General features: G+C 34.4%; 1 protein-coding gene across 1 annotated transcript in view; it reads left to right on the plus strand.

Moving 5' to 3' along the window:
* Positions 1 to 13,963, plus strand: part of LOC127860512 (uncharacterized) — an 82,008-nt gene that overhangs the window by 25,876 nt on the left and 42,169 nt on the right. Inside the window, exon 3 of the mRNA XM_052398622.1 lies at positions 5,884 to 6,004. Within this exon, the coding sequence (XP_052254582.1) occupies positions 5,884 to 6,004 (121 nt within the window). The remainder of the gene's footprint in view (positions 1 to 5,883; positions 6,005 to 13,963) is intronic.

The raw sequence follows: 13,963 nt of genomic DNA on the forward strand, positions 1-13,963 counted from the left end.
AGTTAAGTGCAACCGCGCGTTTGAACGGTAAGAAAAATGTCGGATCAGTGTGGGGACTTCATATTACAAACGCGCGGTTGCACTTTATTGAAAAAATACTTATATGTTTAAAAAAATCATCATGCCTATAGAAAAGTCACGAATGAGCGGGTTATGTTAAGTATTGACAATCCACATATATGTTCCTGTATATTCTTTGTCATGGGATTTCGTCCAAATATCCTTGTTCAAACCTTACAAGTGTTTGTTTTTTCAGCTAGGATAAATTTGCTAATAGAAGCTGCATGATTTTTTTGAAGGGAACACATGTATTAATCTTAAAGATGGTGTATCAGAAATCGAAATTAGGAAAAGGCTAGAAAAAATTATTTGAATTGTTTGCCGTTTTGTAAAAGTGTCCTTTTTGGAATTAATGGTGTCTTAACTTGGTTTGCATTTTTGAATGAGTACATATGTGTAATAAAGTTATAATAATGCTTATCTCAGTCCGTCCTGCCTTTCGTCCTTCCGTCATACCGTCCCGCTTCTTGTTTTAGCATCATTTATGATGTTAAGGGATGTAAATGTATATACAACTTGGTATAATGATAAGAATACATTAAGCGGAAATAAAAAGTACTTTCTGTCTGTCTCTCCGTCTTTCCGTCTGTCTTTCCATAGCCACAAACGTGCCCGCAGGCGTTATTCTACAAGTTAAACGTACACTATTTAAACTTGAACGCAGTGTTCCTTATGACATGCAGTTGTGCATTTGCGACTTCTATTGTCCTACGTTACGAACTACATACTAAGACCATTTTTAACTTATACCTTTATAAACATCATGATTGTTAATGTACATATTATAGCCCACGTTACAAAAAAGGCGTATATTGAAATTCTCATGGACGTCTGTCCGTCTGTCTGTCTGTATATCGGTCCGTCTTTCCGGCAATCCGTATGTCTGTCCGTAGACACACACTTATCCCTAGGCGTACGCATATGTTTTTTAAGGTACAACATTAAAACTTGCACACCTTGTTCCTTACGATATGAAGCTGTGCATTTCAGATTTGTATCATCCTACATTAAACATCAGCAATGGGAGTCCCCATTTCCATTTTAAACAATATATTATATTATAATTAGCAATACACACTATAAGCAGATTATAATACCCCCTTAACAAAGTAAAATGGGGTCACCTTGGACGTGTGACCGTCAGTTTTGTGTTCGTCCGTCTGGTCCGTCTGTCTATCTATCCGTGTGCACATTTTGTTAACGGCGTTCTCATACACTTGTCAACATACATCATTCAAACGTGCATGCATTGTTTCGTATATATGAAATCGAGCACGTGCATTTTTCTTTTATCATTCTACGATAACAATTACAAAAGTTATTCCCCAATTTTAAACTTAGCCATTCTATGTGTTGGGTATTTTTGGGTATTATTTGTCATTATTTTGATAAAGTTTAGTGCTGACTTTTTTGTAAAGCCCGTTTCTTGTGTGAACAAGCATGTATTGATGTATCAGAATAAATCGTTATACATGTATATTGATATATTGCTTCACGAGAAAATTCCGAGCTAAATCAATTTAGAGCGGTATTAAGGTCAACATGTCATATCAATTTTACCATCTGCGGTCCCATGTTAACATCTTTTTTTAATACTTTAGTTGAAACGACTATTTTTAAACTTAAAAATGTTATTCTTAGTTGTGTTAATTATTTTTTACTTTTTGTTACAAACCGATTTTAGTCAAATGGTTAATTCTTAGTCGCATGCTTTTAAGGCTTAATGTTTATTTCATATGCTACAGTATAACTGAAAATATTTTTAAATTAACACCAGAATACTACCTGTAATTATCAAGATCAAATGTCGTGTATTAACGGTCTCATAGTTTACTGAGTATATCGCTAATATCACCAAGTATTTATATTTCCTTTTGTTAAATTATTCTTAAAAGTTATAGAATCATAGAGCGATGCAACATATAACGTTGATTCGAAATAAAGCATTTCATAGACACGTGCTTTTTGGTATAGACAATTCTACACATATATGGGTGACGTCACTGGCTTCATGTTAGCCTGTGACTATTTTGCATGTACGATTCGATTCTCTATTACCATAATTTACTAAAGAACTTTTAAGACTTAATATCTGACCAATTAATTGAACACCAGCAGTATAAGACATATTGTTTATGTTACAGTTGCATACTTTACAAACATAGCCATAGTTCTATACGCCTTTGCATCAATAGCGACATTAGTAAGCCACTTAACTGACACCATGTTTTGCAATAATTGACAATCTCAATACAATTATCCTAGCGTTCGCTCAGTTTACTAGTTAATGTTTGAGGAAATTTTATAGAAGCGTCAAAATGCAGATGATTTTGATTAGATTGCAATCATGGTCGGACAAATAAAAAACGCTTCAGTTTTCTACATCGGGTTCAAAAAGCAACAGTGGCAGACTTAGGGTGATACGTATGTTATTTGTGTTTGTTTTATTTAATGCCATAACCACCTCTTACTTACTCATTTCAACTAGTAAACTGCTTGTATAAACGAATAAATAAGTCGTTGGAACGAGTTGTTTAGTCATGAAAACGAGTTAGTCAGTCGTTAGAATGACTACGCCACCGGTAATTAGTGGGACCGACTACATGTCTCGTTGGAATGAGATTACTCATGGTAAGGACTTAAGCCACAAATAACAATCATCATCATCATCATCATCATCATCATCACCATCATCATCATCATCATCATCATCATCATCATTATCATCATCATCATCATTATCATCAGACCCTTGACCAGTTTGGTCGTTGGGAGGAAATTAGGGACGACGATACAAAACTCCTCCTCCAATCAGGTTTGTTGTGTGCTGTTGAGAGTAATTCATCCATGGGATGGAATGTCAACTCCTTTACATTGTCCATCCAGTTTTTTCTCCGACAGCCTCGATGTCTACCTCCCTCTAGCGTGCCATGTAGAACAGTCTTGCACAGAGAGTCGTGTATGGTGACGTGTCAAAACCAAGCAAGCTTTAGTCGTTTGACGGTCGCCAGTAGGGGTAGTTGTGTACTCACACGTGTAGCAGTAATGTTCCAGACGTACTCGTTGGTCTTGTGCTCCGTACATGAGATGCGGAGCAGTTTTCGGAGACATTTATGTTCAAATGCCTGTATCCTGCGATCTGTGTCCGCGTGAAGCGTCCCGGTCTCGCAGTCGTACAGTAGGCTGGAGACTACAAGGGACTTTAAGAGCTTGTACTTGGTGGGGAAGCTGATGAACTGTATGTCCACAACCTGTTCAGTCTGGCCATCGCTGCTGTCGCCATGGTCATTCTTATTCGGACCTCAGCGGTACTGGTACCATCCTTGGACATGGCTAATGGTGCGGTTATTCTCGCACATCTTGATATTGCCCCTTTTCCGTAGGGGTATGACCAGTGACTGGGTCCACTTCTTCTCCTCCTAGATCGTTTGGCATAGTGCCGTCGTTGCTGCAGTCGTTTCATCTCCTCCGTTGTCCACTCCCGGAGATTTTCTTGCCGTAAGACTACGCGCTGCCTCCTCCACCTCTGCCTTAAGTATAGACGGACTTTCGTCGTCCGCTTCTGGTCTGAGATCGTTCTGAAGGAGACTGGTGTCTGGTTTAAAGCTGGTAGTTGTAAAGGTCACTTCAGTATTCCGTCCACATGTTTAGGACTGAGGCACTCTCGGTAAGGAGATTCTTGTCAGCGTCTGATGTAGCACTGGCCTGTGGCTGACTGGTCTTCGTGAAAGTCTTGATATAAATAACAATACATGTTGTTAAGTGCTTGAGTTATTGAGTTGGACTGACTAAGTCGTCCTTTACGAAAAAGTAACTCGTTACCATGACTTATTTACTCATGTAAGCGAAATAAGTAAGTCGTGGTATGGTAACGAGTTAGTCACTTTGTCAGTTAGTAAGTCATGGGACCGACTTAGTTACTCGTGGGAGCATCCTAGCTACCGATAGCTATCCTAGCTACCGATAACGCAATTGAAAGAATATGTTACTCTTTGTAACGCCATAACTAACTTATGGTAGTGGAGTCAGCAACCAAAATGCATGATGTTTAAAGCATGTTTTAAAATGACATAAACATAAGTTATGACGACATAAATCGGACTTCGCTTTTTCAAAATGCATTTCAAACCTTTTCCATTCTGATTGGTTGATTATGTCGTTACCGTGAGTTAGTTATCTCGTATACACGAGTTAATTAGCCGTTTCCACGCGCTTACTATTTCGTAGCCACGAGTTACTAAGTCGTTCCCTCGAGTTAGCTATGTCGTTCCTACTAACTACTTTCGTTTACACTAACTCGTTCGCACAAGTACGTTATATCGTTGGTCGTTGGAACGGGTTACTGATATCTGACAACATAAACATTACATAAATTGAACAAAAACAACAACCTCCAATAACTTAATCAGAATCTTATAGATCAATATTAGTTCTATAATCATTTTTCCATTTGTCTTATTGCATTATCATTCAAGAATCAAGTGCTAACCGTTATTAGCATTAAGTACAAAGCGGTTTGCTAATCAAATAGACGAAATGTGTTTGACGGAAATGCGACTAAAAAAAAATGTAATCAGTATTTTTAAACACGAATTAACAAAATTGAACAAGATAAAACTATATTAATTAACAAATAATGAATACAAACTGCCATATCACATACGTTAAAGTATGACAACTATGTTAAACCTCATTACGCTCCCTAACAATTGCAGGATATAAGAACCATTATTAATAAGTATTTGTGAGTACTTGCATTTCGTTTGTTTCGAATGTTCATATTGTAACTACATACTAATATTGTGTTTGGCAAAGCATTCCTCAAGTTAATTAATGAATTCAATGGAAACTTCAAATAATGATAAAGGGCGTTGAGTGTAAGTGCATACTAAAAATAATTTAACTAATTTGGACAAATCAATAGATTTACTGTCCTTTGTTAATGTTGCTGCGCGTACAATAATTCATTTAGAAATAAAGGTATGAAGCTGAAATTGTTAGATGTATATTTTGGGATGGGTACATTGCAAGATATATAGCACACTTTTCCCAGTTGTTTTGGATTCAGTAACTCTTGTAATTTTCTCGTACAGAGCTCTTTAAATAATGTAAGTATGTACTTTAAGTATGCAGAGTTTATTTTAAAAAAATATTAAATGTATTCAAATTAAATTTTTATATAAAATTAGACAGCTTTGAGAGCAAATGCAAAGTTCAAAAAGCATAATTAATATATATATTTATGGAGTTGTTTCCCTTCGCACATTTTCCAGTGCAAAGGATAACTCTATTAATGTAGAAACCATTGTTATTGATCATCATATATTAATGTGGAATTTAAGAAAAAAAACAACAAACAACAAGAAGCATGCCTCCGTCTATAGTTATAAAGTGTGTGTTTTTTTTTTGTTATTTCTCTATTTAATATAATTACTTTTTGATAACTGATTTGCCCTTCTGTTTGATTACTGATTTGCTCATCTGTTTGATTACTGATTTGCTAATCTGTTTGATTACTAATTTGCTGAAATTCTTATATAGAGTTAACGGTATTAGCGTTGCTCATATTTTGTACAAAATAGCAATGTACGATCCAGGAATAGTCCAGTATTATGAAGATTAATTAAATTGTTATAATACAGCCATGTTTTACAAAAATACTGTTTTACAGTACAAACGTGAATAAAAGATCATCAATCGCTAATCTCACTTCATGATTCTATATGTATACCGTGATGCAAATGTGTATTTAAAATGATACCAAATGTCTATATGACTATGACGTTAGATGAACCTTATTCAAACTGCGATGTTCTATTGCAGACCCGCGGTAAAATTCGATGTATGCTGGACGTGAAGGATAGTGGTAATCGCCTGAACCACTTAATAAACGGTGAAAATTGGATGATCTCGCCCAAAGCTGATGTTACATTGTTGACGGGAGGTAAGTAAGAACATATCGTCAAAGTAATTACACCCATGTTTTTTTATATAAATATAATTTTCAGAACACAATAGACGTTTTATTTAGACTTATACGTTAGTTCATCGTCTTCATACACACACTATATACGTAAGTATGTCAAGTTTTCAATACAAGTTCAATACAAAATCAAATGACAAATGAAAAAATAAAATAAAAAAGCATATAGTTAATTTCAAAACATATAGTATTTAAAGGACAGAATGATTTTGTAAGTGATACCGGTTATATGGTAATATTACATTTCGAATAACAAATGCTTATGTTATATATTTACATAACTTGACAAGTTCGTTTTTTTTCACACAACGAGTTTTGGTTACCATTACAGATAAGTGTCTTTCACCAGTCAAAATGTCGAGTGTGTGTTGTTTAAAATGTCAAGAATATGATTCATTTGACATTTACGCTCGATAACTTTTAAACTTATGTTTTGACTGTCATAAGCATTTAGATAAATACACATATCCCCACGCATTGCATGAAACATTATCGATTGTAAATCGTTAAACGTTTTGTATAAATGTACGCGTACCTTTCTATAAGTTAACGCTACAAATTGTCGTCTACCTAATTTATGTTCACAGAAAAACGATAATAGTATGCATATTTTCTGAATATGGCCACACTTACTGATTATTATGTACGTACAAATAAGTGTTGAATACTCTTGTAGTATAAACATAAACAAACAAGTTTAAATAAGCGGTAAAATAAAATTATACGTATATCTTTATCACAACTCTAGAAATTAACATACAAACTGATAACTGTGTTCAAGTATAATTTATTATAATTTGTATCTAGCGGGCGTGTATATCATCGAGTAACAAGTTTTGAAAGTGTACGAGACACGAACAGCTATGACATTGCTTGGATATGGGCTCAATTTGATAATATTCATGTTGAACTCACGTTTGGCTGGCGGTAGTTCAAAGTTGTTTAAAGGTAAAAAAGTAGTACATTGTCTATTTGTTATAAATAAGCGGCCCAGTACTTATAATAAAGTAGATGGAATTAACATATACTTTTCTTACCGACTTGGGTGCGTTAAACAATAAGTTAATCATTATTTAAAAAAGCGCGCGGTATTTTTGAGCTTATACACGCGAATCGAAAAGCGTAACCTAGAGTTTTAATAAATACTGTTTTTGTATATAAACTTGCTGTAAACATTAAAGTATATTTAAATCGTGTTGCATTGTATTACGAACTTGTGATATAATGTTTCTTTGCTATCAAACTAATCGGCACAAGCTTCATTATGTCTCAGAATGGTTACTATCTGATCAGAAAGTAATAATCAAAATACTTCGCGTAATACTCCAAATGGTGTTCATATTTATTTGTATTTTTGCGTAGCATAAAGACTATATTTGCAATAAACATAAGTACACAATTATCTCGGTTCTCTGGTATTTTATCTAGAACATAGCATCTCAATAATAATTTCAAAGCAAATTTTCTTTTTTTTATTGGATTCATGTTTATCCTAAGTTTGGCTCTTGGTTCTTGTGTCCATTTTGCGACTGCGACTGTGAGTGCTATACATATTCATTATTTGTTAAAATAAAACAAAACATAAAAACACTAAAACTATAAAACAAATCATGGAAATAAATTCCAATTAGTATAGTGCATTTACATTTTGTTCCCAGCATTGCCCATTCAATATTCTAACTTCATTTTGGGTTAATATACTTATACTTACGTTTGACAATCTTCCTTTTAGACTCTTTAAACATGCAATTATTTCACATATCAGGACTTGCAATCGAAATTGTCAAGGTCATACAGAACGATTTAACATATGTAATAGATTCAAAGAGAAATATGTATGAAACAAGGTATTTGGCGTATGTAATAATTATCATACAAACCACCGTTTCACAAATGGACTGGATAAGAACATTACACCTTACCAAAACGCGTCTGAGATACCATTGTGCAAGGGAGAATTAAAAAAAAAATACTTTACAAATTCTTATATTTGCTTGTGACTTTATGTAACCATCTTTTGGTTAATTTCAATTAATATACTTATTAAATTAGCTTTTGGAAAAAAGTTCGCATCGTGTCAAAAACTAATAGAATATAGACTGAAACTCCTACGAGCGTGTAACATTCTCCCAAATACAAATTAATATGATATGTAGACATTATTGCTATCAGCGGAAAACACCCCCGATGGCGAGACAAACAGGAGTATATCTAACTTCATTCATATGTGTGTAATGTAAACTTTACTATAATGTGTTTGAAAACAAACAGACGTTTTATTGATCTCTTTATACATAATATTCAGGTGTAAATTATGGTTTATGTAAATAGTACTTGATTCTATGTTTATATATGTGAATGTATATTTGTTTGTATTCTATGTTTCAAAATCAATGAGAAGTGGAAATAAAGAGTATATATGCATTATTAAATATTGGGCATTTATATTAATATGTATCGATAGTATAAATGTAATTAAATATGTCTGAGTTTATCAAATTGTACTGAAACTTACAGTTAGCTGTACTAAAATATATGTCAATTATGGCTCATGTATGCAACAATAGCATATGCATTATCCCTTGCTTGCTACTTATTCGAAGTGAAAATATGGACAGCCCAAAGGCTCTGGTCATACTACATTATTTAATTAAACTGATATTTTGAAACGGTGTATGTAGCTAAATAAAAAAGCAAAACAAATTGTATTAAAATTACGACGTTTGGTATTTACAAGCATTTCATAAATCTCATACAGAGCAACTGCGAAATAAAAAATATAGATGGTCCAAACGTCATTTTATATGATATATGAAAGTAAAGCGGTTATTAAAAGTACATTGGTGAAATCTGACATAATAACTGTAATTCAATGGCTTACAATTCGTCAAATACTGCAATATTGTCGTTAATACATTTAAGAACAGGCATTGTACATATAATAATGGCAATTGATGAAAGACATTTAAATATAGTTTGTACATCACAAATATAAACGACAATTTAACACATACATACATGTTAGTCAACACAGTACATATCTATTACTTACCCTTACTTAAAATGATTTTGACATGTAACAACATACTTTGTGTAGTAACGCTTTATTTCCAGTGGTAAGTAATTCAATTTAAGACATACACATAACTCATTAAATAGTGCAGTACATAATAAACACAATTAAAGTTACAACAAGATATATGCGGTACAAACACATCAGAATACATTAAATGGATGCTACAAAGGTATTTTGCGATCGAACCTGAAAGGAGTGATAAGTATAACAGCTCAAATGTTTTATTTATAGTCCATTTTTTTATGTTATTAGTTGTCTCTGATCATGTGTTTGTTTTAGTCTACAATACTCGAGTACATTCTTTAAATACCGTAACGTCACAACGTTTTACTTCGTTGCTGCCATCTGTAAACGGATGCGTACCACACGTACACACTACTATTTAGTCCGCGGAAGAATACACTAATCAGTTTCGCAGTTGTGTCGATACTTTTCCCTCAAAATGAAAGGCCATGCAGTTTTCCCAAGTCATACAAAAGGCAAGTTATTCGATAAAAAAAATCTCACTAACAATTAAACAGTCAAAACCACTTTCCCGGCGTGGTTGCCTAAATCTTTGAAAAAGTGCCCTCCCATCATGCTCAGCGCATAAGCAAACATATTTGTTTTAGAAGCGACACAAAAACTGGGGTCAAAACTACGGAATCCTGATAGTGCCATCTAGAAGTTCGCCCTTCTTTCATCAAGGGCGACACACGACACACAAAGCGATACACGATATTTTGCGCGACACGCGAAGTGACGCACCATTTTGTGCGCGATATACGAAGCGACGCGCGATTATGTACCGCGAATTATCGCCCATGTGTAGGTAGCCCTAAAGACGATATAACATGGTAAATATCGCGTGTCGCATTGTGTATCGCGCAAAATATAGTGCGTCGCTTCGCGTGTCGCGCACAATATCGTGTGTCGCTTTGAGTATCGCGCAAAATATCGTGTCTCGCGTTCAAAGGGCCACGCACAAAACACGAATCGACACAAGATATTTATAAGATATATACGTCATATAATTAGACGGTGTTTTTGTTGCTGGTATGATTCTACCTTTTTAATACCATTTGCAATGCTTAATAAATAATATTATCGGAATAAATAAAAGTGCATACAGTGCAAACAACAATTTATAATATTTAAATTGGCTAACAAAAACGCTTTTGAAGGGCGCAAAACGTTTGTTTCATATTGCTTTACAGGGTTCCAGATATAATATAAATGATTTTTTTATAATTATATTCAGATAAAGTTCACACTGTTACTGTTGTGCAAGTCTTATATGATTTATCAAAAAGCATGTAATGCACGTTGAACCGTTGAATCGAACAACTTATAATTAAAGTTTTTAAACTCTAACTTTGTACAATAATGTACGCGGCTGTTCTTGTTAACTTCTTGTTGTTGTAATTTGTCGTGTTAATTAAGATATGGTAATTGTGTGTGTGTGTACATGTGTGTGTAAGCATGTGTGTGTGTGTGTGTGTGTGTGTGTGCCTGCGTAAAAGCGTGTGCATATGTGAAACTATAATCAACATATATATTCTTATCGACAAATATATACATATATACGTATTCGCATGGTAATTCAAAAATGCATTATACATACCATAGCTGTTTGAAGGCCTCGTTGAAAATAAGATTGCCATTGTTAAACTGTTTGCATTACTTTGTTTGAACGTGTTGTCGTAATGTGTTACCGTCGGAAAAAAAGGGATTATTTTATTATAATTACCTAGGGAACACAGTGTTCAATTCAAAATCGTTATTCCAAGAGTTTTTCTAATCCTGAAATATACGTTTATAAACGTTTATATAAAATATGTATGAACTATTAAATATTTACAGATGGCCAGATGGCCTGTAACAATATCGCTGTAATAATATCGCCTGTCGACTCTCGCGTTTTTTAAACGGTGTAACAGTAATTATAAACCATTTATGATCAGTATGGCTTGATGACGTAAACATATCCCCTTTTATCTCCTCTGATTTTTTGAAAACGCGAGAGTCGACAGGCGATATTATTACAGCGATATTTGAACAATACAAATATCGCGTGTCGCTCCGTGTATCGCGCATAATATCGAGTATCGCTTCGTTTGTCGTGTGACGCGGTCTTAAATTAGAGAGCGATACACGAAATTCGGATAATATGGGTGAATTCTGAATAATATAATATCTTGTTTCGCTTCGTGTGTCTCGCAAAATATCTTATGTCGCCGCTTCGTGTTTCCTGTGTCACCCTTTGAACGCGAGACACGCTATTTTGCGAGATACTCAAACGACACACGATGTTTTGTGCGTCGCCCCTTGAACGCGATACACGCCACACGAAGCGATACACGATATTTTTCGCGACATTCGCGGCGACGCACGATTATTTTGCGCGATACATGAAGCGACACGCGATATTTAACACGATGTATCACCTTTTGGGCGACCTACACAAGGGCGATATTTCGTGGTACATTCTCGCGCGTCGCTTCGTGTATCACGCAAAATATAGTGCGTCGCCGCGACTGTCGCGCAAAATATCGTGAATCGCTTTGTGTGTCGTGTGTCGCCCTTGATGTAAGAAGGGCGAGATTATAGATGGCACTATTCGGATTCCATAGTAAACGGATGCGTAACCACACGTACACACTACTATATAGTCCACGGAAGAATACAATAATCATGTTTGCCTGCAGTTTTCCCAAGTCATAAAAAAGCCAAGGTATTCGATAAAAAAATATCCAGATATCCATCTTGATAAAGGTTCCCTCCCATCATGCACCCCGCACAAGCAAACATATATTTTAAGAAGCGACACAACGACTGGAGTCAATACAATCGGCGGCAACCCTTTTACTACGCTGTCGGTCTGCTAAAGATATAATTAAAAAAATAAAGCAAAACGCTGTGTTCAAAACAAATATTTTTTGTTATGGATGTTAACAAAAATCGTTATTTTGACAAAAAAGAAAAAATAATTCAGGAAATAAAAACAGCTCCTCAAAGTTGACACACACAATTATTATATCAAACAGACGTTCGGCGAACAATAATGGCTCCAAAACTGACTTACACGTCTACGCCTGAACGAGACTGTATTCATTAGATTGTTTAAAAATAGCGGAATAACTCTTATGACTTACAATTATGCTTAAAAATAACGGATCGCTTATAGAAAATCATATATCATATATCAAAATCTAAGAAATAAAATTACTTATATAACAATTATTGTCGATATTTTGGAAACGATGTCAATCATAGCATTTAGAATTATATACTAAAGTATGAACGGTTTGGTGGTATCGCGGTGGATTTTTTATCGGGAAGTCGATGGTAATTTATTTCAGGAGGGCAATATTGTATATACAACTGGTATTGCAATTACACTTAGTAAAGACATTCTCATGTATTAAATACTCGAACGTTAATCCATTCAATTACATTTGTAGAAACATTCGTGTTTAATTATATTCAGTCGCTTATTGCAATCGTAAACATGGTAACTAGTTATTTCTTTTGCACAGATGGATATGATAAGGCCAGTCGCCAAACTCGATTGTACAGGGATGCATAACATACCTTAAATGTGAAGATAATTATTAATGCGATGTCAACAGTAGCAACTACATTTATGATATTTCTGTCCACATTTCGATCAGATTTAGGGAAGTTTTGAAAACTGTATTGTCCGTTCTATTTCACATATTAGAAAAAAAATCACAAGCATTTTGAAAATACTAAAGCAACACAAAACACATTCGGAGATGAATACTTATTGTTTATGGTGATGCATGCATTTTAATAAAAAATATAGAATATTACGATGTAAGATTAGATTTACTGTTTGGTCATGACTAAGCATGACTAAGCATTTAAAGCGGTAATGCATCACAAATATGTTAGCAACAGTCAGTTAATTTCCAAAAATACTTTTAACACAATAACAATGTTATTTATTTATGTGTGTTTTTGGGAGCATTATACAGAAAAGCCACCTTTTCGTTATACTTAATATATGTCGGAGAAGACGGTGAGCCCTACATGATGCGGCTTTAAATTTTACCCAATGTCGATGAATGATCAATAACGCTCAATATGTTATTAAGAAGAAAAAGTATTCTTTATTGGCAAAAGCGTTTAAATGTATTACTTGAATGATTTACAGTGTCTACTATGTTTTTGTATGAACTTGAATTTACATTTTTCTCCGAAAGAACCCAATCATTTTGGTCTAAGGCAAATACACGCTAGATGTTTTCTTTTTGTTTTTCTTTCCATAGCTTCAAAACGTTTATTTATTTTTCTATTTATTTTCCGAATCAAAACTACATGTCGATGTATCTAAAACTTACCATATATATGTGCAGATACAAACACGACGTAACATGCCTCACCATTAACCGGTTATATATTTTTTGTCATGTGTGACATGTGGAATGATGGGCATAGTGCCTCTTTTCCTGAATAAAACATCTATCTGTCTATGATTTTTTTCTTCAACCTAAACATTCGTATACTGGAATGACGGGTAATTATTTCAAAAGCGTGGGTATATTGTATTGATCTCCGCTTTCTTTTTTTTTATCGGCTAATGTCTCCTCCAACACTATAAGCACTAGAACCTTGAAACTTACACACATGGTAGCATTGAGCATCAGTGACGGAATTTTGATCTGGCCTCTGGATCAAAAGTTATGGGTAAATGAAGTGGTAAAATAGTAAAAAATCATTTTACTAACAACATGCGACGCACACGATTATTCCTATTTTCCCAGAGATCAGATCAAAAATCCAAATAGTGCACCGTCGCACACATGCTCATAGCTACCTTGTGTGTATCTTTCAAGGTT

This window comes from Dreissena polymorpha, chromosome 15 (assembly GCF_020536995.1).
Source record: "Dreissena polymorpha isolate Duluth1 chromosome 15, UMN_Dpol_1.0, whole genome shotgun sequence".
In the NCBI taxonomy this organism is placed as follows: Eukaryota; Metazoa; Mollusca; class Bivalvia; order Myida; family Dreissenidae; genus Dreissena; species Dreissena polymorpha.